Source organism: Amblyraja radiata, chromosome 1, assembly GCF_010909765.2.
Source record: "Amblyraja radiata isolate CabotCenter1 chromosome 1, sAmbRad1.1.pri, whole genome shotgun sequence".
In the NCBI taxonomy this organism is placed as follows: Eukaryota; Metazoa; Chordata; class Chondrichthyes; order Rajiformes; family Rajidae; genus Amblyraja; species Amblyraja radiata.
In genome coordinates, this window is record NC_045956.1 from 49,079,103 (window position 1) to 49,104,671 (window position 25,569).

Genomic DNA, 25,569 nt, shown 5'->3' on the forward strand with positions numbered 1-25,569 from the left:
AAGGGTAGGAAAGGTTTGAAGGAATATGGGGCACACGCAGGCAGGCAGGACTAGTGTAGATGGGGCATCTTTAGTTTAGTTTATTATTATTATTGTTAAGTCGGCATGGGTAAGTTGTGCTGAAGGGGCCTGTTTCCGAGCTGTGTGACTTTATGATTTTATGACAATGCCACATCATGCAGATCAGGTCTGATCTTACTCCCTTCCATAAATGATGTTGGACAATTAAGTAACTAATAGAAGAAATGAACCAAAGAAGGCAGAATCGAACGGATAAACGCTAAGATGCAAAGTAACTCAGAGGATCAGGCAGCATCTTTGGAAAACATGGATAGGTGGCGATTCGGGTCCCGCTGAGTTACCTCGGCACTTTGTGTCGTTTTTTGTAAACCAGTAACTGCAGTCTCTGATTATGTCACAGTGTAAATTATTATCATAATCCAAATTTACCTGTAAGTAATCTGCTGGAATCTATTAATTGGTTCTTCACTGGCCATTTAATTTCATTATCCAGAACCCAAGACGCACAAGTAAATGTTGGTAAGTTACAATCAAGATTCTTTTGCGACTCTGCTAATTATACTTTTGTTTCCTTTCAATTTATTACCTTCTGGCCTGTACCACTTATTACTTTTATTAAAAAAAAATTCCTCTTCACTCATTTGTTTTAATTATTTAAATTGACACTAAATTTAAATGAAATATCATACTTTAAATGATTGTTAATGTACTTTAATGAAAGGAACAGAGCTTGCAAGAGATTGCAATTTAACTTTGCGATTTTACTTTGAGTACTGCTGACAATTATATCCTGAACATAGACACGAAAAGCTGGAGTAACTCGGCAGGACAGGTAGCAGCATCTCAGGAGAGAAGGAATGGGTGACGTTTCGGGTCGAGACCCTTCTTCAGAGGTTTGGGGAAAGGGAAACAAGAGATCTAGACAATGATGTAGAGAGATAAAGAATAATGAATGAAAGATATCCTGAACACTCATTGCCCAAGTTAAGTAGATCAATAGTAAAGAAAAGGCACACATTTAAATATTTCCTATTACATCTACAGGATATCCCAATGTGCTTGATAATAAATTCCTCAATCTATACACACCCATCTCAACTGTTCTCTCCCAAGCCAATATCCCCAGACATGCAGCTCTTCTTCCATTCAGCCAATTTTGATGGAGAAACAAGAAACTGCAGAATCTTCAGCGAAATATAAGGTGCTGGAGGAAGACAATGTAGGCCCCCTTCGGTCATGACTGACCATCCTAGTTTGTAGGTGATGTGTGGTCGGATGCAAGCCTGGGCAATGTCATATGGAGGACAGGCTGTTGCCCATGCAGCACGTCCCCCCCTCTCCACGTCATTGATCAATCCAAAGGAACAGCAGGGCCATTACAGTTTGGCACCAGCGCCGTCGCAGGAGCTGCCAGAGCGAGGTTGTAGACAACGACGAACTGCCTTAGGGGCTCCGATTCCAGATTTTCTTGAGGTTTACTCCAGGAGCCTTTTCCATGACTGGATATGGCCACAAGGCTGTGGAGGTTGTAAATCAGAGTTTTCCCTCTCCTAGATGGACCACCTTCCCAGGCTGACGAGCCCCATCTGCCCAAGACTCATGGGGGCGGGAGCGTCTACCTTCCCGTGCAGGTCTACAACACTGCCCAAAGGACAATGAGTCAATCCTGCACAGCTTTGATGAGCGGATCATAGTATTTGCAAGCTTGATACCAGTCTTCACGAACCAAACACTCTATTCCCAAAAAAAGACACAAAATGCTAGAATAACTCAGCAGGTCAGGCTACATCTCTGGAGAAAAGGAATAGGTGATGTTTCGGGTCGAGACCCTTCTTCAGACTGAGAATCAGGGAGAGAGAAACGAGAGGTACAAAAAGGTTCAAAACAAATCTGAGCCGGCACTAATAGTCAAGGAAAGGTGGAGCCCACAATGGTCCATTGTTGGCTGTGGAAGAGTTGCTAACGAAGGGATAAATGGATGCAATCGGTGAAACTAGCAGGACACTAGGGTGCAGCAGGTTCAGAAGCGAGGGAATGCAAGGATTACTTGAAATTAGAGAAATCAATATTCATATCACTGGGTTGTAAGCTGCCCAAGTGGAATATGAAGTGTCTTTCCTTCAATTTGCATGTGGCCTCACTCTGATAGTGAAGGAGGCCCAGGACAGAAAGGTCAGTATGGGAAGGGGAGTTAAAATGTTTGGTAACTGGGAAATTGCGTAGGGCAAGTCGGACTGAGTGTATGTTTCAGCGAAACGATCGCCCAACCTATGCTTGATCTTATCCATATATAGGAGTCTACACTGATAATAACGTATATTGTAGATGTGGTTGGTTGGAGGTGTAGGTGAACCTCTGTCTCACATGAAAGGACTGTCGGGGTCCCTTGTTGAGTCAAGGGAGGAGGTATAGGGGCAGGTGTTTCATCTCTTGCTGTTGCAGGGGAAAGCAGTTGGGGAGGGGGTGGTTTGTGTGGGAAGGGATGAGTGAACCAAGGAGTTGCGGTGGGAACAGTCTCTGTGGAAATTGGAAAGGGGTGGAGATGGAAGATGTGACTAGTGGTGGGATCCTGTTGGAGGTGGCGAAAATGTTGGGAGGATTATAGAAACATAGAAACAAGACAATAGATGCAGGAGTAGACCGTCCGGCCCTCGGGAATTAATCTGGTGAAATTACGCTGCACTCCCTCAATAGCAATAATGTTCTTCCTCAAATGAGGAGACCAAAATTGCACAAAATACTCCAGGTGCGGTCTCACCAGGGCCCTATACAACTGCAGAAGGACCTCCTTACTCCTAAACTCAAATCCTCTCGCAATGAAGGCCAACATGCCATTAGCTTTCTTCACTGCCTACTGTACCTGCATGCTTACTTTCAGTAACTGATGTACAAGCACACCCAGGTCTTGTTGCACCTCCCTTTCTCCTAATCTGACACCACTCAGACAATAATCTGCCTTCCTGCTCTTGCCACCAAAGTGGATAACCTCACATTTATCCATATTATACTGCATCTGCCATGCTTCTGCCCACTCACCCACCCTATCTAAGTCACCCTGTATCCTCATAGCATCCTCCTCGTAGCTCACACTGCCACCCAGCTTTGTGTCATCTGCAAACTTAGAGATGTTACATTTAATTCCCTCGTCTAAATCGTTAATATATATTGTAAACAGCTGGGGTCCCAGCACCGCGCCTTGTAGCACCCCACTAGTCACTGCCTGCCATTCTGAAAAGGACCCGTTAATTCCTACACTTTGTTTCCTGTCTGCCAACCAGTTCTCTATCCATGTCAATACTCGACCCCAATACCATGTGCTCTAATTTTGCACACTAATTGGTCCTCTCACTGTTGCTCAAGGGGCCTTGCACAACAAGATCGTTAACTAATCCTTCCTCATTACACAATACCCAGTCTAGGATGGCCTCCCCTCTAGTTGGTTCCTCTTCATATTGGTTTAATAACCCATCCCGTAAACGTTAAAAACCCATCCCATATACTTAAAAAACCTATCCTGTATACGTTATGAGCTGTATGTAATGGCTGATGGGATCAATGCTTCTCAAATGTCAAGACATTAGAAGCAGAGTAAATGCTTCAAGGATTGTCTCAAAGCTTCTCGTAAAAGTACCTTCCTCAGAGGCTCAAGGGAATCTGTGGACTATAGCAATCCTACTGAAGAAGGAGCACCTGGAACTGCACAAAGAACCTGCTGGGAATGGCAGAAGGAATGTAGCATCTTCCCACCCACCCCATTGAACACCTCCTGCTCCACCTGTGACAGAGCCTGTGGATCCAACAATGACCTCATCAGCAACCAAAATCCACATAACTGGAATAGAAACGTCATTCAATCTCAAAGAAACGCTTAAGAATGATAACAGAGTGCCTGCTGAGGAGGAGATCCCTGGGGTTGGTCTCTAACCTGCTTGAGTCCATTTCACTTTACAAATCAATCCATTAACAGTTAAAGGCAGCACAATGGAGCTGCGATCGAGTTGCTGTCTTTCAGCTCCAGGGAGCTGGGATCTATCCTGACTACGGGTGATATCTGTATAGAGTTTGTAGGTTCTCCCTTCTGACAGCGTGGGTTTTCGCCAGGTGTTCTGGTTTCCTCCCACTCCAAAGGGATTGTCGGTTGATTGGCTTTGGATAAATCCGAGTGTGTAGGATATTGCTTGTGTATGGGGTGATCACTGGTCGGCACAGACATGGTGGGCTGAAGGGCTTGTTTCTATGCTGTAACTCTATAGTCTAAAGTAGCTGAGTTTCATTTAGTTCATTGTGATGTGAACCGAGGTACAATGAAAAGCTTTAGTTGCGTGATAACAAATCAGCGGAAAGACAATACATGATTACAATTGACTCATCCACAGTGTACAAACACATGGTAAAGCGAATAACTTGAATAACGTTTAATGCAAGATAAAGTCCAGTAAAGTGTGATCAAAGATATATTCTGAGAGTCTCCAATGAGATCAATAGTAGCTTTGGACTGCTCTCTGGTTGTTGGTGGGATGATTCAGTTGCCTGATAACAGCTGGGAAGAAACTGTCCCTGAATCTGGAGGAGTGCGCTTTCACACTTCTACACCTCTTGCCTGATGGGAGAGGGGAAAAGACTGAATGGCCGGGTTGCGACTCGTCCTTGATTATGCTGGTGGCCTTGCCAAGGCAGCGCAAAGTGTACATGGAGTTAATGGAAGTAGGGATATTCTGAGTGATTTCTGCACAATAAGCTTGGAGTTGTCTTCTGCAAAATTGTGTGTCATTATCAATTCAATCTTACTAATATCTGACTCTGGCTGGATAGACAATAGACAATAGGTGCAGGAGGTAGGCCATTCGGCCCTTCGAGCCAGCACCGCCATTCAATGTGAGTTTGTTTTCCTACATGTGGTTTGTTTTTCTACATGAAGACTTGAGATGTCTCAGTCATTTTCTGGTTTGGAGATACTTCTGGGCATTGATGTTTTTCCACATGTCCATCACTGGCCTGTGCAACATAGATCTGGTTGTGGTAACGCCACCACTATGGCTGACCATCTCTTAGAATGAGAACAACTGGTGGAGAGATCCCAATTAAACAAAACATGCAATGGGAACAAAGGTTCTGGAAACAAGAATAAAACTATCATACTCAGTAAAAAGTTTAAGAAAATGATGCCTAAAGTTAAGGGCTGGAGACATTTACACAGTAAAGTTGCAGTGAGCAATGGAATTGCCAGACACTATAAGACGTCTGAAGAAGGCTCTCGACTTGAAAAGTCACCTATTCCTACTCTCCAGAGATAATGCCTGTCCCGCTGACTTACTCCAGTTTTTTGTGTCTGTAAGACCATAAGACATGGGAGCAGAATCAGGCCATTCAGCCCATCGAGTCTGCTCTGCCGTACGACCATGGCTGATCAATGTTTCCCCTCAACCCCATTCTCTAGTGTTGTTACAATACCTATCATCAGTGGCGCTCCAGATCTGCCTGCTGCCTATGCGTGCAATTCCGGAGGCTTTTGGGGGAGGGGGGGGGGGGGTTGTATTGGTTGTCAGAGAGGGATCTCCTCGGGCTGCCAGCTGATGAAGAACATTTGTTCTGCCCTTCCGTTCCCGTTTTTTTTTTAAATTGCTGGTTGATTGCATCGCTGGATTGAATTAAACGCGACTCTTATGCCTTCAATGCCTTCAACATCACGGATCGCAATTGCAGGACAAAACAAAAGGTATGTCATTTATTTAACATATTATCTTGCTTTTTGGTGTGGCATCATTTTAATCTTATGATGCGAAAAATGTTATTTAGGCCCCGATGTGAATTGGCCGTGTCTTGCCTGCCGATAGCGGCTTAAATCATGGCAGCGGCCACATTCCAATCCAGAAACATCCACTCAAGATAATCAAATTCATCACTTTTATGCACAATCATGTCATAAGAACATCTAAATTTTGTAAGAACATCTATATTTTGTGTTATTGTCTATCCATGATCAATATTTTCAAACTAAATATCCACAGTACAGTCAGATGTACTGTGCAAAATATAATGATTTTGATTATCTTGAGAGTGGATGTTTCTGGATTAATGTATGGGAATTAAACATTAAATTCCTTCCATTTGGCATATAAGTTCATGACAAAGTGAGATTTAAAAATCATGTTATATTGTGAATTCTTGTGTGAATGGGATCAGTTTGTTATTTGTTATTTGGATACTTTGACTATTTAAAAAATTAAGCCTTTTCTTAAGAAATTGATAGATGTTTAGATCTAGTAATTGAATTTAGATGAATTTAATTGATTAGATGAAACTGATGAATATGATTTTTTTGTTGGGTATTTAATATTTGTTTTAACGTTTAACTTTATCATTTCTACTTTTGTTTCTGGTAATGCCGTTCAGTGTTTTTTTTTCTTTACATTTTAAACAGATGTCTCCGAAGAAGAAATGCAAAATTGTCAATCCAAATGCCCAGCAAAAGAGACTGATCTAGACAGCATTCGCAGAGATTATCCGAATTTGGACTACTCCAAATGTGATGATCTACAGGACATTCTTAATGGGAAAGTAGTGGGCAGAAAGGCACGTCATGCGTGGTTTGAAGAGCAAAGACCTGTAGTTTACAATGCCAAAATTGAAAAGTTGAGGAAAAACAAAGTGTACAGAGTTGCTTATTGATTACAATCTGAGGAGTATGATGATGCTACTGATTATGATATGCCAATGTACCAACTAACAACTGATCTTCTCCATAAAGACTTGGTCTATTGCTAGAAATTGTAATTTATTTACCTATCTGTTAAGGACTTACAGCATATAATACAATAATATTAAAGTTCTGATCTTGAGAATATCACATTTCTGAATTTTCAAGGCAGTCTGGGTGTTTATTACTATTTCCGTCAAAACGGTCAATTTTGTAATCAGCTACAATTAGGTAACTAACTAATTATATGCTTTAGTTTCAGGTCATCCAAATAAGATGTATATTTGTTTCAGAATAACTATAAAATTTCATTCAATTCTCTTCATTATTAAGAAAGTTAAGGGCATTTATGTCAATTGACTGTCCTCGATCACAGCTTTTGTGTTAAGTCAATGGAAAAGTAATAAGGAACAAGATGCTAATCTCCAAGTATGAAAATGACCATAACTTTTTTAATACTGAAGATATGAACGTGAATTATGTATCAAATTAAAGTTCTTTTTATGCTTTATATGATGGGATAAATTACAGGTTTGGGGTGTGTGGGCGGGAGGGGAGAGTGAGCTCGGAGAAAAGACGGGGGAAGAGCCATGGGAAGAGGGGGACATCACGGGGGAGGGGGGGAGAAGCCAGCGAGGGAGACCAGAGGGGTAGTGGCTGAATTTGGTGGTGCGATGGGGACTCACAGCGGGCGATGGTTGCTGGTCGTTCTCCTCCGCTGGGATCAGAGTTCCCGTATTCCATTTAACGACATCTCCGACTCCGGGCTGGGCTGGGTCGGGTCTCCGACGCTGGGCTGCTGCTTGGTGCTGGGCTGCTGCTTGGGGCGGGGCTGCTGCTTGGGGCGGGGCTGCTCTTGGGGCGGGGCTGGACTGCTTCGGGTCCCTCCGAAAGTCCGGTTGGAAACCTCCGCCGGCCACCCTCAGCTCCAGTAAAGATGCGATGGCGCAGGAAGGGGCGGACCGTCCCGGGGAGTGACAGGGGAAGAGACTAATCCGTGCGGCACTGACAGGCTGGAAAAGAGATTGATCTGCGCACGTGCGGTTTTTAAAGATTTTTAAACCTCGCTAACTTTTACGACATTCAAACGATCGGAATGAAACTTGGTGCACTCACATCACAGGAGAACGGTGAATGAACTGGCGAAAAATCGTAGTGCTGTCGCAAACTGCTTTTGCTCAAATAGAAAGACCGCCAAACCGGAAGATAACAAGATCAGAGTTTTAGTTATGTATAGATAGATATAAATAATGCTTGTGCCCACCATTTGTATTTACATTATATATTTAACTACATAAAGAGAATATTTTGCTTTTGGACCTGTAATCGGAATGCACTCACCATCAGTAAGAGGTTCCCATTCGTAATACTTTCCCGTGAAAGCATTGTCATTATAAGCAGAGCATTGTACCTCTCGAAAGTCTCGACTTCCACCTGGGCACGGCTGTCATAGACAAGACAAAGATATTTAGTATATTAGATGATGTTACACAACAAGCTACATGATTGGACTTCTTTGAGGTACACTGAAAATAACATGCTGTTATTAGCGAATGTCATGAAACGGCACAAGAATTTATACACAAATCACTGCAAAAAAACTGCAATGTAACCAGGCGCATGCACTTGGTGGTGAGAAATGAAAAGTAACATCCATTTGTATGATGCATATGTGGGATGTATTCCTCTGCAAATAGTTAAAAATCTGGGAGGGTTACAGTGGCAGTTTTGAACATAGAGCATAGCACAGTACAGGAACAGGCCATTCGGCCCACAATGTTTGTGCCGAACATAATGCCATGTTAAACTAATCTCATCTGCTGTCCATGTAATCCATGTCCCTCTATTCCCGGCACATGGGAGTGCAAAAGCCTCTTAAAAGCCATTATCATATCTGCCTCCAGCAGCATCACTGGCAACTCGCTCCAAGCCTCCACCACACCTCTCCATTAAACTTTACCCCACTTACCAAAGAGCTATCCCCTCTAGTGTTGGACATTTCCACCCTGGGAAAAAGATTCTGAATGTCATGCCTCTCATCATTTTATATACATACATTTGTTCAAGAATTTACTTTTAACCTTGCAGAGAGAGCATATTACGTGTCTTCAAAGAGTTACTGGTTTGGAAAAATTGTGTATCCCATACTTCAAGCAAGTAATGTTGCTCGTGAAAACATCGTTGGAAATAGAACTGCAGTGCTTTGGCAATAACTTCCTGACCTCATTCTCCCCTGAGCTAGGATAAAAGATCTCAGACTGAACTACAAGTAAAATTATTTTTTTTATATTAGTTTTATAAGTTACACCAGGTACCATCACTGGAGGAAAATGATAGGTGACATTTCGGGTCGGGACACATATTTTCTTCTTCTATCATATTAACACAAACAATTTAAAACCATTTATTTCACTTCATGTTCGAATAAAATAGAACAGTAACCAAGAATGATGTTTTTCAAATATGATTTGCATTTATAGACTGCCTTCCATATCATCAAGACAAGGGAGATTGTGATTGATTTAAAGATGCGAAGATGGCACATTTATTGGTGCTGGTGATGATAGCTTGTGGCGGCACCCAGTGGTTGGACCACTAGCTACACGAACCCTCAGCAGTCTGGTGTAGGGTCACGTGACGGGGCAATGGCAGGGAGGAGTTGGCACGGGATATAGGGGTGCGGCCTGGTATATATAACGAACCCCAGGACAACCCTCTCTCTCTTCTCTTCTCTCTGACTTCGAGCTGGCCAGCTCTCTTCTCTCTTTGGGTGAGTGTCCTTCCATCTAAGGGCTCAGCTCAAGCCCATGAGGCAACAGCCTCGCAGCAGCAACAACTACTTTGTGTTAGAGGACCAACGTGCATGTATATCTACTTTTAATGCCTGAATAAAGGAATGGTTTATTCACAACGTTTTGTGCCTCTACAAACTTCAAGATCTTAGGAATAAATGTCACCAGCAATTTGTCCTGGACCAGTCACATGAAAACAATGGCCAAGGAAGCACAAAGATGCCTATATTTCCATTAAATGGCTTAGGGAGTTCGGCAAGAACCCAACAACTCTCACTAACTTCTGCAGATGCGCCATCACAGCATGGTTTGGTAACAGCTCCATCCAAGACTGCAAGAAATTGCAGAGAATTGTGGACACAGCCCAATCCATCACGCACACCAACCTCCCTTCCATTAACTCCATCTACACTTCATGCTGCCTCGTCAAGGCCACCAGCAGACTCCAGTCTCACTCCCTCTTCGTCTCTCTCTCATCAGGCAAGGGGTACACCATTTTGAAAATGCACACCTCCTGATTCAGGACAGTTTTTCCCCCAGCTGTTATCAGACAACTGAACTGTCCCCTTACAAAAAAAACTAGAGTGGTCCTGACCTCCCATCTAACTCATTGGAGACCTTTGAACTATCGTTATTCCGACTTTATCTTGCAGTAAAAGTTACACCCTTTATCCTGTATCTGTACACTGTGGACAGCTTGGTTGTAATCATGTATAGTGTTTTCACTGACTAGATAGCATGTAACAAAAAAGGTTTTCACTACACCTCAGTACACATGACAATAATAAACTTAACTCAAAAAAATGTTCCCAAGTATAACAGTGCTGATGAGTTGCACCTTGGCGTAGACACTGTTGTTATACAGGAGATATGGTAGACAATTTGCAAGTAAGGTCCCACAGACATCACTGGCATGAGTAACCAGTTAATCTATTTTTGGTTGATTGAATAAGGAAAATCGTCCTGGATGTCAAAATAATTATTTCCCCTCATCTTAATAGATTCTGTCAACATAAGTATTTGCACCTAGATTTAGTTAGATCACCCTGTGTAAGACATTGAGTAAATAACATGAATTATTTGGATCCATTCCACAATTATGTACATTAATTTTGGGTAGACAAAAATGCTGGAGAAACTCAGCAGGTGAGGCAGCATCTATGTGACGAAGGAATTGGTGACGTTTCGGGTCGAGACCCTTCTTCAGACTGATGTGGGGGTGGGGGGGCGGGAAGAAGAAAGGACGAGGCAGAAAAAGCAAGCACTACCTGAAATTAGAGAAGTCAATGTTCATACCGCTGGGGTGTAAACTACTTTCATACCGTTGGGGTGTAAACTTTATTTTGGGAAAGGTATACATATAGTAAGCCCACCTGCACTACTGACAGTAAGCCTGCAGCTCTTAAAAGGCTAGATGAGATTGGAATGCTTGGAAAGAGTATGGTATTGTGGCAAGATAGACATAGAAGCAGGGATTATATTTTGCCAATGCTAACATAGACAAAATGATGGACATCGGAGAGTTATGCATGGGATCCTCCAAATGGTTTCACATGACAACTAACTGACAAAATCTTCATTTATCTCTTCAATGTCTGCTCGAATGGACCTCCAGACAAGGAAGCAAGTAACAGTATATTACTTCAAATAGCATAGGAGCAGGTTGTTTCCTATCAATCAGAACAACACAACAAAAGTGTGTGATATATAGCAAAGACGCAAAATGCGGGAGTAACTCAGTGTGTCAGACAGCATGTGTAAGAAAGAACTGCAGATGCTGGTTTGCATCGAAGGTAGACACAAAATGCTGGAGTTACTCAGCGGGACAGGCAGCATTTCTGGAGAGAAGGAATTGTTGACGTTTTGGGTCGAGTCCCTTCTTCAGGCAGCATCCCTGGAGAACGTGACGTTTCGTGTCGGGACCCTTTTTCAGATGTATAGTTGGAATCGCTGCTGCAGGCATGGTACATCTCAGATATATGTTGGTACAAAATGACAATTGAGTTGCAATCATGTTTGGGAAAGAACAATGGCCTGCAGAACAATATATGTGCTACATTATTGAAATCACAGGCCGTTATGTGTAACAATAAAGAATAGTGTTCTATTTTAACCTTGAATTATGGGTTAAATGTCATTTAAATCAATGATTTACTTTTCTATTATGGATAAATATTCTACCAACTTTGGCAAAGTGGTGTATTGGCAAATGATTTTATTGTTGATAATTGTTAGGTATAAAGTATTATGTTCAGTATTATATGTTTATAATAATTACACGTTAGCCAGTGATAATTACAGTTTGAGTATAACTTCTGCCAAAGGTTACATTCAGGCAGTACTTCTATAAGATACTTTCTTGAAAGATGGAGCACTAAAAGATCCAAACAAGGCTATAAGAGCCACAAAGACTTCACAACAAATATCTCAAAATATCTCTGGAATTTAAGTATCTTGAAGAACGGCAGCCATACTCTCTGTGAGCTTTCATGACATGGAAATATGGTTGAGGTTTTGTAGAACCCATTTCATCTGAACCAATAAATAAGTCTCAAGTATGGCCATCTTTATTTCTTTGTGTGACAATTGACAAAGTGAATACGAAGAAGATTTAGAAGAACAGTGGGTGACAGCACGGCTTGTACTAAAGGGAAGAATTTGCATTCTTGGCACCACAGAAGAGACTTGCTAATAATCTGGGTTGGCAATGTCAAAATGATGGCTGTTACCTGATCCAAAATGGCGCCTGTGACCATGCAGAAAGCCATGAGCATTGGAATTGGATTTAAACTAGCAGGGTAAGAAAAGAGAGAGTTTAACTTGTGAGTAGAGTGAAGGCAGAATCAGGGAAGTGGATAAAGGTCCTGAAGTGGATAAAGGTCCTGAACTTGCTGACTTGTCAACGACACACCAAGGTTTCTCTAAGATCCAGTTTCCTGGCACATTACGTATCTTAATTTTGGGAAAGTTATGCAAAGAGCAAGCCCACCTGCACTATGAACAATACACCTGCAGCTCTTGAAGGGCTATATGTCACTGGACTGATTGGAGCGAGTACGGTATTGCGGCAAGATAGCTAAAGAAGCAGAGACCATGTTTTATCAATGTTCACGTAGACACAATAGTGGACATTGGAGGGTTATGCATGAGATCCTACAAAAATGACAGAAGGTTTCATATGATAATCAATAAAAGTCTTCATTTATCTCTTCAATGTTTTCTCTAATGGACGTCCAAACAAGGTTGATTTCTCAAAGAGCCAGTTTCCTGGGAGGTATAAAAGGAACGCTGTCCAATCAAACTAGTCGCCACTTTAGGCGGTAAAGATCGGAGAGAAATGTTTGCAATGGAGAGTATCAGACTACATTATTTGAATTTAGTTAACTTTTACATGTTGAATTGTCTTTAAGTGCATTCCAATGTTTCAAGAATTTTGTTTTAATTTTTGATATTTGTTAAACATTCCTTAAGAGTATTGTAAATGTTTAATAGTTTTAAATATTTCTGAGTATTTGTGGGTCAGAGAATTCTCAAATATTTAATCTAATTGACAGCTGGTTCAGCCCGGGTGTATGCGTTGGCTGCAAGTTGAAGCACCTACAGTACATGGGAATTAAAGTCCTCCAACCCTCCATTGCACAGTTCCTCACCAGGTGGTCAGAGTAAAAGCTTCCTGGACCATATTGTCACTGGAATATCCTCATTGAGGAGGTGCAGACCTAGTTGCCATGAAGTCAGTGAGTGGTTCTGGGCTACCAGGAAATTCAAAGCCAATGTTAACAGAAATTAAAAAGCTCTCGAGGTAGAGAGGATTTGGCTGGATAACACTTTGTTTGTTAATGGACATGGCTGTGCAAGCATTATCGAAGAGTTAGAACATTAATGGGCCTGTCCCACTTGGTGATATTTTAGGCAACTGCCGGCGACTGTCATAGTCGTAGCAGGTCGCCAAAAAAACGGTGACAACCTACGTCATCCTGGCGACAACCTACGACAGCACCTACGTCAGGAGAAGTCAAGTTACGCTTATTGGCGTCAAACCCACCGTCCCCGAAAATGTTTCAAGATGTTGAAAATTTAGCAGCGATCAAAAAGACGCTACAACTTTTTGCGCGACTGAGGAGACCACTCCCGGCGCCCACCGGCAAACATGTGGCTACAAACTAGTCGCCTGTAGTTGCATTAAAAAATCGCCTAAGTGGGACAGGCCCATTACAACTACGGTAGATGGACAGAATGTATCAAAGTAATCCAGCAGGTCAGGCAGCATCTCTGGAGAAAAAGGATGGGTGACACTTATACACTGCCTGAGTCCATGTGTGGCTGATTGATACTGGTCTTTTCTCGCCTCCAGCTCTTCACCCCCCACTCACCCCACCCCTTACTTTCAGACTGAAGAAGGTTCCTGATTCGAAACGTCACACATTCTCTTTCTCCAGAGACGCTGCCCGCCCCACTCGGTAACTCCTTTGGTATAAACCAGCATCAGCAGTCTTTTCTTGCAAGAACTATGGTTCTGTGATAGGAATAATCATGTACATGGTACCTGTGATATGGTAGGCTGTGATAAAAGCAGATTTGTACTTAGATTAAACATTTATTGCACTCACAACATTTTCAGGATGTACAGAACCAGACATGGTTTTAATAAACAATGTAATAACTCTCCTAATAGAGGTATTCTGGAAATTACATTGAGAATATTTGGGTAAAATTAGGTAATCGAAAGAGTAAAATCATAACAAGTAAATTCTCTATGTATTATAGGTTGTCAAACTGTGGGGATTAGGTAGGTTGGAATTGAGATAGTTCAGCAAATTAAGCAACGATACTTTAACTTTTCAAGGCTGGGGCTGAGGTTAACGTATCACTTATGGGAAAGACATTCAAGATTACAACTGGTAGTACAAGCATAAAGGGAAAAAAATCCCTCTTGTTTTAATAACTCCTTTATTTTAATTGAATTACATGAGATATTGAACTGATCTAAAGGTGAAAGTCTGGAAATGAATCAATGCAGCAAAGTTGAGTTCAATGTGAAAATAGCAACAACAAAAAAGGTAGGAATATGTGAGATAGAAAAAGGAATCAGGCCTAAATTGCTCAGCCAGTAGTCAGGAATGGGACATCTTCAGATTTAAGATGAAAGAGTCTAAAATAGATCTAAATCTACTTTCACCATTTACTGTACTATCATAACATTTAATAAACATTTAGACAGGTACATGGATAGGACAGGTTTAGAGGGATATGAGACAACCGCAGGCAAGTGAGACGAGTGTAGATGGGGCATGTTGGTCGGCGTGGACAATTTGGGCTTAATACCTCAGTACACGTGACACTAAACTAAACAAAACAAAACATGACCATGTATCGCCCCAGAGCCAACATTCTTTTATAATCAGCCAGCAATACAAATAAACATTAAGCAATACAGCACGTAGCAACATTGGATCATACCTCTGGGTTACACGACTTGGACTGTTTGAAAGCACCAAGACAACTGAAGCCTTGTGCAGTGGGATGCCTTGGTACCCTGTGCAGCTGTTGCTTTATCAATCGCTCTGTCACAGCTTGTCCATCCGTTCGAAGTCGGGTTTCAAGCTGTGGCTGAAAAGGTTGTGGCACATCTCTCTGCTGCAAAGGCGAATCTTGGCTTTGAGGCCGAGAGAGCCGCCCCCAGTTACTCAATCTTCGCACTCTCGTGCTCGCCTGCTGCTGGTATGAGCGGAACAAGTCCGCTTGGTCTTGCTCACTGTGCAGGGAGCGTGAGGAGCTGGTTTGATGAAAACCTCCGGACTGCAATCTCCTTGATCTCTCTGTGTTCTGTGGTCTCCTGCCAATGGATAAAGGATAATCTTAGTCTGCCGGGCACTTAACGAATCACCCATGTCCTAACCCAAAGGAGGCATGTATAAGTTAATTACGATAGTGAGGCATAATGACTGCAAAATATTAATATTAACAATATTACCAATAAGTAATGTAAAATTCCAGACATTTTTGACCAAATTTTGATTAGTGAAGTTTTTCTGGGGTTATGGGGAGAAGGCAAGAGAATGGGGTTGAGACTGAAAGATAGATCGGCCATGATTGAATGGCAGTGTAGACTTGATGGGCCAAATGGCCTAATTCTGCTCTTATAACTTACAAACATATGAACATTATTCCAAGAGAACCAAGAAACTTTCAATCTGCTTTTACCCGTCCACATAGGTCTTGTACGGGAATTTTTCCATGTGGTATATCTCCAGTCTAGCAATCAAGTTGGAAACTCCAAGGGAAGCAACTCTTGCAGAGAACCAAATAAAAGAACATCCCACAATTTTTAGTTTAGTTTGTTATTGTCACTTGTACTGAGATGCAGAGAGAAGCATTTTGTAGCGTGTTATCCAGTCAATAAAATGACAGTACAATATTTAGCGATGTTACAATACTTACCTTCAGCGGCGCTGCAGTTCTGCCACTGGCCGTGTGCGCAACTTTGGCACCTTTGGGGGGGGGGGGGGGGGCGGGATTAAAATGCCGTTTTCTCCTGCCTGTTGTCAGCGGACTTCCTCGGGCTGCTAGCTGCTGAAGAAAATTCGATCCGACTTCCGTTCCTTATTTTTTTCAATCACGAGACAATTTAATAATTAGATTAAAATAAAAAGCACTTCTAATGCCCTCAACGACTACAACGTGACGGATCGCATGAACGGGACAAAACAACGGGTAAGTCGTATATTTTACATATAAACTTGCTTGTGGGGATGGCTTTAATCAAATTGTACGTTGCGAAAATGTGATTTGGGCCCCATATGAACCGGCAGTGTGTTTCCTGCCAATATGGGGTTCAAATTCACCGCAAAAGCAACGTTCCAATTGATCGCGTTCCAGAAAAACCCACTCGCAAGATGATTTAAATACTATTTTTTTTTTGGACAATCATGTCATAAGAGCATCTAAATCGTCTATATTTTGTGTTATTGTCTACCCATAGTCAATATTTTTATACTAAATATCAGTTTTAGTCCCATGTATTGTGCAAAAAAATAAAAAATTTGATTATATTGAGTGGATGTTACTAGATTAATTTATGGGAATGAAACATCAAATTCCTTCCATCTGGCATGTAAATTCATGACAGTGAGATTTAAAAATCATGTTATATTGTGAATTCTTGTGTGAATGGGATTAGTTTGTTATTTGGATGCTTAGGCTATTTAAAAAATATATCCTTTTCTTAAGAAATTGAATCTACAGGATCTTCTTAATGGGAAAGTAGTGGGCAGAAAGGCATGTCATGTGTGGTTTGAAGAGCAAAAACTTGTAGTTTACAATGCCAACATTGAAAAGTTGAGGAAAAACAAGGTGTACAGAGTTGCTTATTGGTTACAATCTGAGGAGTATGATGATGTTACTGATTATGATATGCCAATGTACCAGCTAGCAACTGATCTTCTCCATAAAGACTTGGTCTATTGCTAGAAATTGTAATATATTTACCTATCTGTTACGGACTTACAGCATATAATACAATAATATTAAAGTTCTAATCTTGAGAATATCAACTCTTTTAATTTTCAAGGCAGTCTGGGTGTTTATTACTATTTCCGTCACAACGGTCAATTTTGTAATAGACTACAATTATGTAATTAACTAATTATGTGCTTTCAGGTCATCCAAGTAAGATGTTTTATATTTGTTTCAGAATGCTTCAATCTATAATAACTGACATTTTCATTCAGTTCTCTTAATTTTTAAGAAAGTTATGAGCTTTTGACTGTCCTCGATCACAGCTTTTGTGTTAAGTCAATGCAAAAGCAATAGGGAACAAGATGCTAATTTCCGAGTATGAAAATGGCCATATTTGTTTTAATACTGAAGATATGAAAGTGAATTAGGTATCAAATTAAACTTATTTTTTATGCTTTATCTTATGGGATAAATTGCAGACTTGATTTTTTAAATCTCAAAATGTTGTAACATTGCTACATTATTGCAATCAAACTGCCCACAGTGGACAGATACAGGATAAAGGATGTAACGTTTATTGCAAGATAAAGTCTAGTAAAGTCAGATGAAAGACAGTTTGAATGTCTCTAATGAGATAGATGGGAGGTCAGAATCGCTTTCTGATTGGTGAGAGAATGATTCAGTTGCCTGATAACAGCTGGGAAGACACAGTCCTGTATCAATTTCCCTCCTGGGATAAATAATGTTTTATCATTTTGTATCGTATCTGGAGGTATGCTTTTTCAAACTTCTGTACCTCTTGCCTGATGGGAGAGAGGAGAAGAGGGAGTGACTGCAGTGAGACTCGTCCTTGACTTTTAAACTACAGGATAGTCAGAAAATATTTTTTGAGGTCATGAAATGCCAAGGACAGCTCCCCTTTGCTCCTTGCATGAAACAGACTCAAACTAAGATAGAGACACAAGGAACTGTAGATGCTTGAATCTTGAACAAAATGCAAAGTGCTACAGGAACTCAGTGGGTCAGGAAGCATCTGTGGAGGACTGAACTGATGATGTTTCGAGTCAGGACCCTTCTTCAGACCAGGGAATGACGACCAGGGTCTCAATCCAAAATGTCACCTGTCCATTCCCTCCACAAATGCTGCCTGACCTGCTGAGTTCCTCCAGCATTTTGTGTTTTGTCCAAACTTTGAGGGGAGGGGGAAGGTGGCCTGAGATTGCCAAGAAGGGGAAGGTGTTAAACACTAGTGATGAAAAGTTAAGGAAGGAAGCCAATTGGAAAAGAAAGGCGCTTCAATCTCCCTAGCAGTGGTCCAGGTAGTCATGCCAAAACAGGTCTCAAACCTCTTGCTGAGACTGGTTTCAATGTTTGAGACCCACGTTGTTTACATCAAATTGATTTGAACATCTGCAACTTCTCTATGTGCACATAAGCCATCAGATATCAGATCAAACGTCGCCTATCCATGTTCTCCAGAGATGCTGCCTCACTGAGTTACTCAAGCATTTTGTTTATTTTCTCGGTAAACCAGCATCCTCAGTTCCTTGTTTCAAGTTTTCAGATTAAATTTCACGCAATGCACTACAAAGTTGTGTAACCTGCTAGAATTTGAGGCCACTGCATGCAACTAGCTTTCATGAAGAAAGTACCATGAATATTTTTCCATACCAGCGAAACTTACTGAGGAATGTGTAGCACGTGTAAAGGTCAGTAGTGCACCAACTCTAAAACAGATTAAAGAATTAATTCACCAGATGCAATGGGCCAGATCGCAACGCTGGCTGGCTGGCAATTCCACAGTGAACCGCCAGCCAGATGCAATGCATGGATCAGCTCCCTGCTTCCATGTCTGTGCTTTGCAACATAGGTCAGATGCTGCCTAACCCGTTGAGTCAGTGCGACAGTGGTAGAGTTGCTGCCAGACTCCCATGTATGATCCTGACTAACAGTGCTGTCAGTACGGAATCTGTACGTTCACCCTGTGACCGCATAGGCTTTCTTCCGGTGCTCCAGCTTCCTCCCTCACTCCAAAGACGAACAGGTTTGTAGGTTAATTGGCTTCAGTAAAATTGTAAATCGTCCCTAGTGTGTAGGATAGGGCTTGTGATCGATGATTGGTGCGAACTCGTTAGGCCAAAGGACCTGTTTTTGTGCTATATCTCTCGTCCAAAAGTCTAAATGCAAACAGGCAGAAGGTTAGATGTGGACAACCCTAATCTTTTACCTCATCAGTGAAAAGCAAAATAAATCTACTGAGCAATGGAGCTGGATGTACATCACATCTGACTCCTCAATTTTATGACAGCCATGGCTGGTAGAAGTAACACCCCTTTCATTATATATGAACAGAATTACCAACCAAGATTGCATAGTTAAATGCAGGCAAGGTGAGAGGGGAAAGATTTAATAGGAACCAGACGGGCAACTTTTTCCACATTTTGGATGGCGGATATAGGGATAGATATGCCGGAGAAGGTAGTTGAGGCAGGTACTATTACAACATTTAAAATACATTTGGACAGGTGTATGGATAATAAAGGTTTAGAGGGAGATGGGCCAAACATGGGCAGGAGGGACTTGTGTAGATGGGACATCTTGGTTGGCATGGGCGAGTTGGGCTAAAGGGCCTGTTTCAGTGTTGTATGGCTCTATAATTCTTTGTTTATTTTTATTTTTGTTTTTAATAATTTAAAATTTATTCATTTCTTTCATTTAATCTTGTTTTAGTAAAATTAATATTTTAAAAATCTTTAACTTAAAAAAAAATCTATTTCAACTTTGTAAAGAAAATGTACGGCAACAAGACAGGCCCTTCGGCCCAACTCGTCCATACCATCCAAGATACTTAACTGAGCCATCCCACTTGACTGCACCTGACCCTCCACCCCCCTCCACCAAAGCTTTCCTATCCAGGTCTAAGTGTTTTTTATATGTTGTGATTGTACCCACTTTCACCAATTCGTTTGGCAGCTCAGTCTGTATGCACCACCCTCTGTGGGAAAAAGTTTGCCTTTCAGGTCCCTTTTACATCTTTCCCCTCACGCCTTAAATTGATGCCCTCTAGTTTTGGACTCCCCTATCCTGGGTTAAAAGCCCTCATGGTTTTATATAACTTTGTAAGGTCGCTTCTTAGCCTCCTCTGCACACATCAGAAATGGACGTTTAACTGGAGCAAAACATCAAAATATACCACCAGAGCTGTCTGTGGGAGTGGTGATTTCAGGATCCTCCACCCAAATCCTGTTCACTGCTCACAACAGAGAAGTCTGAAGGTCAAGGTCCCTGCAAATTTCTATCTTCCCCATGAATCAAATTCTGTCCTGAGTTGCGAATGAAGCTGTCCCCGCCAACTGTTGGGCTATGCATTCCACACATTAGATAGCGTAAAATAGTTTTTGCTCTATTTCCCACCCCTGCTCCTTGGATTATTTGGCAAATCTGTAAAATCTGTGACCTATGGACACCAACACTCTTGCCAGTGGAAACAACTCTCCCCATTTATCAAAGCCATATATAAGCCCCAGAGAAATGTTCAGGATATATTCCAGGCATTAGAGACGACTTGTGTGAATGATTCGATTAATTGCTGGTCATTACCAATAAGGTTCATGACTGAAAAACATTTTAAACAAATGTACTTGTTATTGCTTATAATGATTTGACTTTTCAGGAGGCATATTCACTGGGAAAGCCTTCTTCAATTAGATAAAACTGCTCCATGAATTTTCATAAAACCCTACAGATAATTCCAAAGCTTTTGAACTCTTTTGGCTGGAGTCAACCCTAATAACTGGGTGGAAAAGAAGATATTTTGAACAGAACTAATGTCCAACACCACTTTCCTCCCTCTGGGCAAGTATTCCAAGAAAAATCTGATTTGAATTAATAATAATAATAAATTTTATTTATGGGCGCCTTTCAAGACTCTCAAGGACACCTTACAAAATTTAGTAAACAGAATACAAAATATGTAAGCGGAATGAAACAAAACAAAAAATAACGACAAAAGAAAATAAAAATAAAATAGTAAAGACATCAACAATACACAATTCAAAGACACAATTCAAAGACACAATTCAAAGAATTGTCTGAATAGTTTTCCCTTTATATTTTTTAAATCTCCACTGAAAAATGCACAAACAATTTTGGATATATTTTCCCTTCCCCCATCATCCCACCACCCCAGACCATCAAACAAACCAACCTCACTTCCATTGACTCAATTTACACCTCACGCTGCCTTGGCAAGGCCAGCGGCATAATCAAGGATTAGTCCCACCACAGTCACTCCCCTTTTTCTCCTCTCCCATTGAATAAGAGATACAAATGTGTGAAAAAGCATGCTTATAGATTCAGGGGCAGTTTCTCGCCCGCTGTTATCAGGCACTGAATCATCCTATGAACAACTAGAGGGTGGTTCTGAGCTACTATCTACCTCACTGGAAATCCTAGGAATTTCTTTAATTGGACTCTACTAGACGTCTTGCACTAAACATCATTCCCTTTATCATGGATCTTGGACACTTTGGATGACTCGATTGTAATCATGTGTAGTCTTTCTGCTGACTGGTTAGCAGGCAACAAAAGCTTTTCGCTGTAAAAGGCCTGTCCCACTGTACGAGGTAATTCAAGTGTTCTCCCGAGTTTTCCCCTGATTCGAACTCGGAGAATGTCCGTAGCGGGTCCGTAGGAGTTCGTGGATGTCTCATAGCGGCTCGTACGAGTAACGGTCGTTACTCGGGAAATGCGGTAAACTTGTGACGTTTTTTCAACACTGTAAAAAATGTCCACGAGTAAGAAAATGCTTGTGATGAAAAAAACTGTTACTTTTTACTCGTTCGAGCCGCTACGAGACATCCACGAACTCCTACGGACCCACTACGGACATTCTCCGAGTTCGAATCAGGGGAAAACTTGGGAGAACTCTTGAATTACCTCGTACAGTGGGACAGGCCCTTAACTTGGTACATGTGACAATAAACTAAGTTTAACTAATTTGCCTGGTGCCACAGTATGCTTGCCCCAAAACAACAATAAATGCTGACATGCAAACAATAGGCTTGCAGAGAGGCAATATCAAATCTGACCTCTTTTTATCCTTACTGTTAATAACCCCATGCCAAATAACTAGCTTCAGGACCACACCCAGAGGAAAAGCAAATATTCTAGCTCACAGAAATCTGAAACAATTGCCAAAAACAATCAGCATGTCAGGCAGCATCCATAGAGGGGGAAACAGAGTTAACATTTCTGAACAATGCTCATAACCTTATAAAATAAGAGTGTTTTAATTACAGTGTGGGAGAAAGATGTGGAGAAGAGAATGTCTGCAATAGCGTGCAGATCAAAGTTGATAAAACAACAATTTCTTTCATTATCAGCCGTTAGAGAATGGCTATGTTCAGGCACAGAAATCGCTATCAAAACATGGGGGGGACCCAATTTCTTGGCGGCCGCACGCACGCATACGCGCACACACGCAAGACTTCGGCCGTGGGCCCTGTGTCCAGTAACATCGGGAGCTGACCTGGTTGGTGACCGACTCCAAACTCCAGCAACAGCAGCTTCGTCCGCCCAGAATCGTGGGACTTGAATCGGCTCGTTCGCAGGGCCTTTCATCAGCCGTCGGGGCTTCAACATCGGAACCCTCGACTGCTTTGATGAGGCAGTTTCATTTTAAGCCGCGCCGGGCGATGAAAGGTCCGGTGAACAGGCCGATTCAGCCTTTAGAAAGCGTCCGATAAAGTCCGGATTACAAAACATGGGGGGAATTGTCCCCCACCTCTCAAAGCAGGGAGTCTTCCCCCTCCCCCCCGCTCCCAGGATTTCTATGTTCTACGCTCCTCATTCATCCTGTACTGATAAGGAGCCAGCAACCTGAAACATCAACAAAGTTTCTCCCTCCAAGGGACTGCCTCACCTGCCGACTGATTCAAGCATTTTGTATTTAGCTTCAGGACTATGCTGAGCACATTGTTTTGCTGGGCATCACGTCCCAGAACTGTTTACATCTGTGTCAGATTAGGATTTAGTTCGTCCATTAAATTTATTGGATTTTTTTTTTGAATGAAAGCAATAAAAGTTATTTTTTCTCCAGGATACTTTTGATTTGATAGGATGGAATTTAGCTCATATTATTGTTTAAGTGTTTTCCGACACAAAAGACTGGAAAGGATTTGTGAAGTGAATGGTCATCAACTCAAATTAACCCTGATTCTTTTCTCTGCAGTTGCTACCTGACCTATGGGTGTTTCCAGCTGTTTTGTTATTTTCATTACAACTTTCAAGCAACCAAAATATTCTGCTTTTCAAGAGGATGCACAAAGTTCAGGCCTTGACTTGATTTTTGTTGCCATATGGGAAACAGTTTGCTTTGTGATAATTGAAACAATGAAAACAGTTCAATGGCTGCTTTTCGGAATGATGTTCTTTCTTGTGGCCTTAAAACACCTTAACTAGTTATCACAAACGGAATTGGACAAAGAGTGACTTGAACAGTTTGAGTTAAAAAAAAAACTAAGTTGTTGAACAAAAACTGGTTTTGAAAAGAGGTTATGTTCCCATCTGGAAAAGTTTGAATATTTCCAATTATTTTTCTACATGTTAACTGTGCAAAGATATGTGTTTGCCTAGACTTGGATGAATATAATTAAATATTGCAAACCAAATTTGATGTCAAGAAATCCAACTCATGATACTCGGAGTTAAGTCTCAATGAAGACAATTTAGGAAATTAACAGGAAGTGCAGCGGCAGGCCCCGAGGAAAGGGATGGGGGAAATGGGAGAGTATGATCGTAAACAAGGAACTCCACAATATTCAGGTTAACAGCCTTAATAAAATACAAATATATTGAAATAGAAATTGGGTCACATGGGGCAAAGGTTGCTGCACATTTGTGATTCAATTTCAATGAAATTGTACAAGAAAGTTGCAGACTTTGAGCTTATTATACAAAGTGTACAAACTTCCTTCTAGATCATGCTAACTATGGAGGAGTCTGGATGTGCAAACAGCTTTCAATACTGTGTGACAAATGCCCCAACTAGAAATTTTGACCGTGTCTCGGGTGTGTAAACTCCAAACGGTTTTCATGGCACTTATAACAACCCCCTTGTGCATTACCTAATGGAGACCATGCCTGAGCAGACCCCGGCCCATGGTGTCCCTTACTGTCTCGAGTAGGCTTTTACATGGCTCTTCCTCAGAGCCCCCATGACCAGAACCATGGTGATCTTCAACCCTTCCTTCCCCACCTTGTCCATGTCTACTGCCTACCCAGTACTTACTTCCTTTCCCACTGCCCACACAGTCCAATTTACAATGGATCCCTATTCATCCCAACTCAAGGCCATTCTAGTCCCAGCCTGTCATTCCAACCCAGAGTTGATTGTTCTGATATGAACATGAATAGAAACAGGCGTAGGCCACTCAGGTCCACATGCCTGCCAGGCCATTTAATAAGATTATGGCTGATCTTTTATCTCAGCACTACTTTCCTCCACTGAGCCCATATGCCTCGATTCTATTAACATCTAAAGATCTACTGCACTCTGTCTTGAATGTATCGGCTCCCACATCAGTCTTATATCGATCCATTACCCTCTGTAGGGTGTGGGCAAGGGAAAGGGATAGGGCAAGGAATTCAGTGCTTTGGTTTTGTGTACTGCTGGATTCACCAGCATTACCCACAAAACAAAATGTTTGTTGGTTAGTTACCCACTAACTCTGTAAAGCACCTTTATCTCTTCCATTGAATTTATAGGTCACTGAACCATTTGACCATGTGAATAACTAGATTTCATAACTACATTCATCAATTAACTAAAGATCTCCAATCTAGACTAGGTGGGACCCGTTGGGTCCCAGCTTCACAAGGGAGGGCTGGTCCCCCAATGCAATATTCCACCTCTCCACCAATTCCAATATTGCTGGCCAGTGGGGGGCTGCTTTCTGGAGCACTAGCTTGGTGTTGTGGGCCGAAGGGACTGGTGTCCAGAGGGCTAGTATAGACATTATGGGCCAAATAGATTATTGGGCTGGCAGCTCAGTCACTGAGACCACTCACTCACTCATACTCACACACCACACGCATATACACACCCACACACACCATATATATGGCAGTAAACTTTCTTGAATACTCACATGGCTGAGCGTGGCCTCTCCACTGTGGGGTTTCCGCAGTCAGTGGCACTTCCGCAATCAGCATGACCTCTGCACTTACCGGAAATTACGCAACAGCGCGACCTCTGCACTCACCGGAAATTACGCAATCCGCCTGGCCACTAGCATAAGTCATGAAATGAGCGGGACTTTTGAACCAAACACAGTCGGGCCTAATAAAGCATGTATTCCTTCCAAACACAGTCGGAACTAATAAAGCATTGCAATTTCAAGCACAGGCAGGGCAGCAGGCCAAACAACTGGCATTGTCATTAAGGGCTAACAAATCATTTATTGCAAGTACATTGCAGATTCACAGTTCAGTTGATTCACAGCTTAGAATGAGAATCGTGGCCTCTCCCTCGCGATCTTGCAGAGTGACTGTCACGTCCAGGCATTCGGGGTTTTATAGACCTGCCCCTCCCCCCCCCCC

At 41.8% G+C, this 25,569-nt stretch overlaps 1 protein-coding gene across 4 annotated transcripts in view; it reads right to left on the reverse strand.

Annotated features, from left to right (window-relative positions):
* thsd4 (thrombospondin type 1 domain containing 4) overlaps window positions 1-25,569 on the reverse strand; it is a 558,240-nt gene that overhangs the window by 417,466 nt on the left and 115,205 nt on the right. For all 4 annotated transcript variants that reach the window (XM_033021503.1, XM_033021512.1, XM_033021494.1 and 1 more), the window contains exons 6-7: window positions 14,971-15,346; window positions 8,060-8,162 (exon numbers count right to left, since the gene is read on the reverse strand). In XM_033021503.1, coding sequence (XP_032877394.1) covers window positions 8,060-8,162; window positions 14,971-15,346 — 479 coding nt within the window. The remainder of the gene's footprint in view (window positions 1-8,059; window positions 8,163-14,970; window positions 15,347-25,569) is intronic.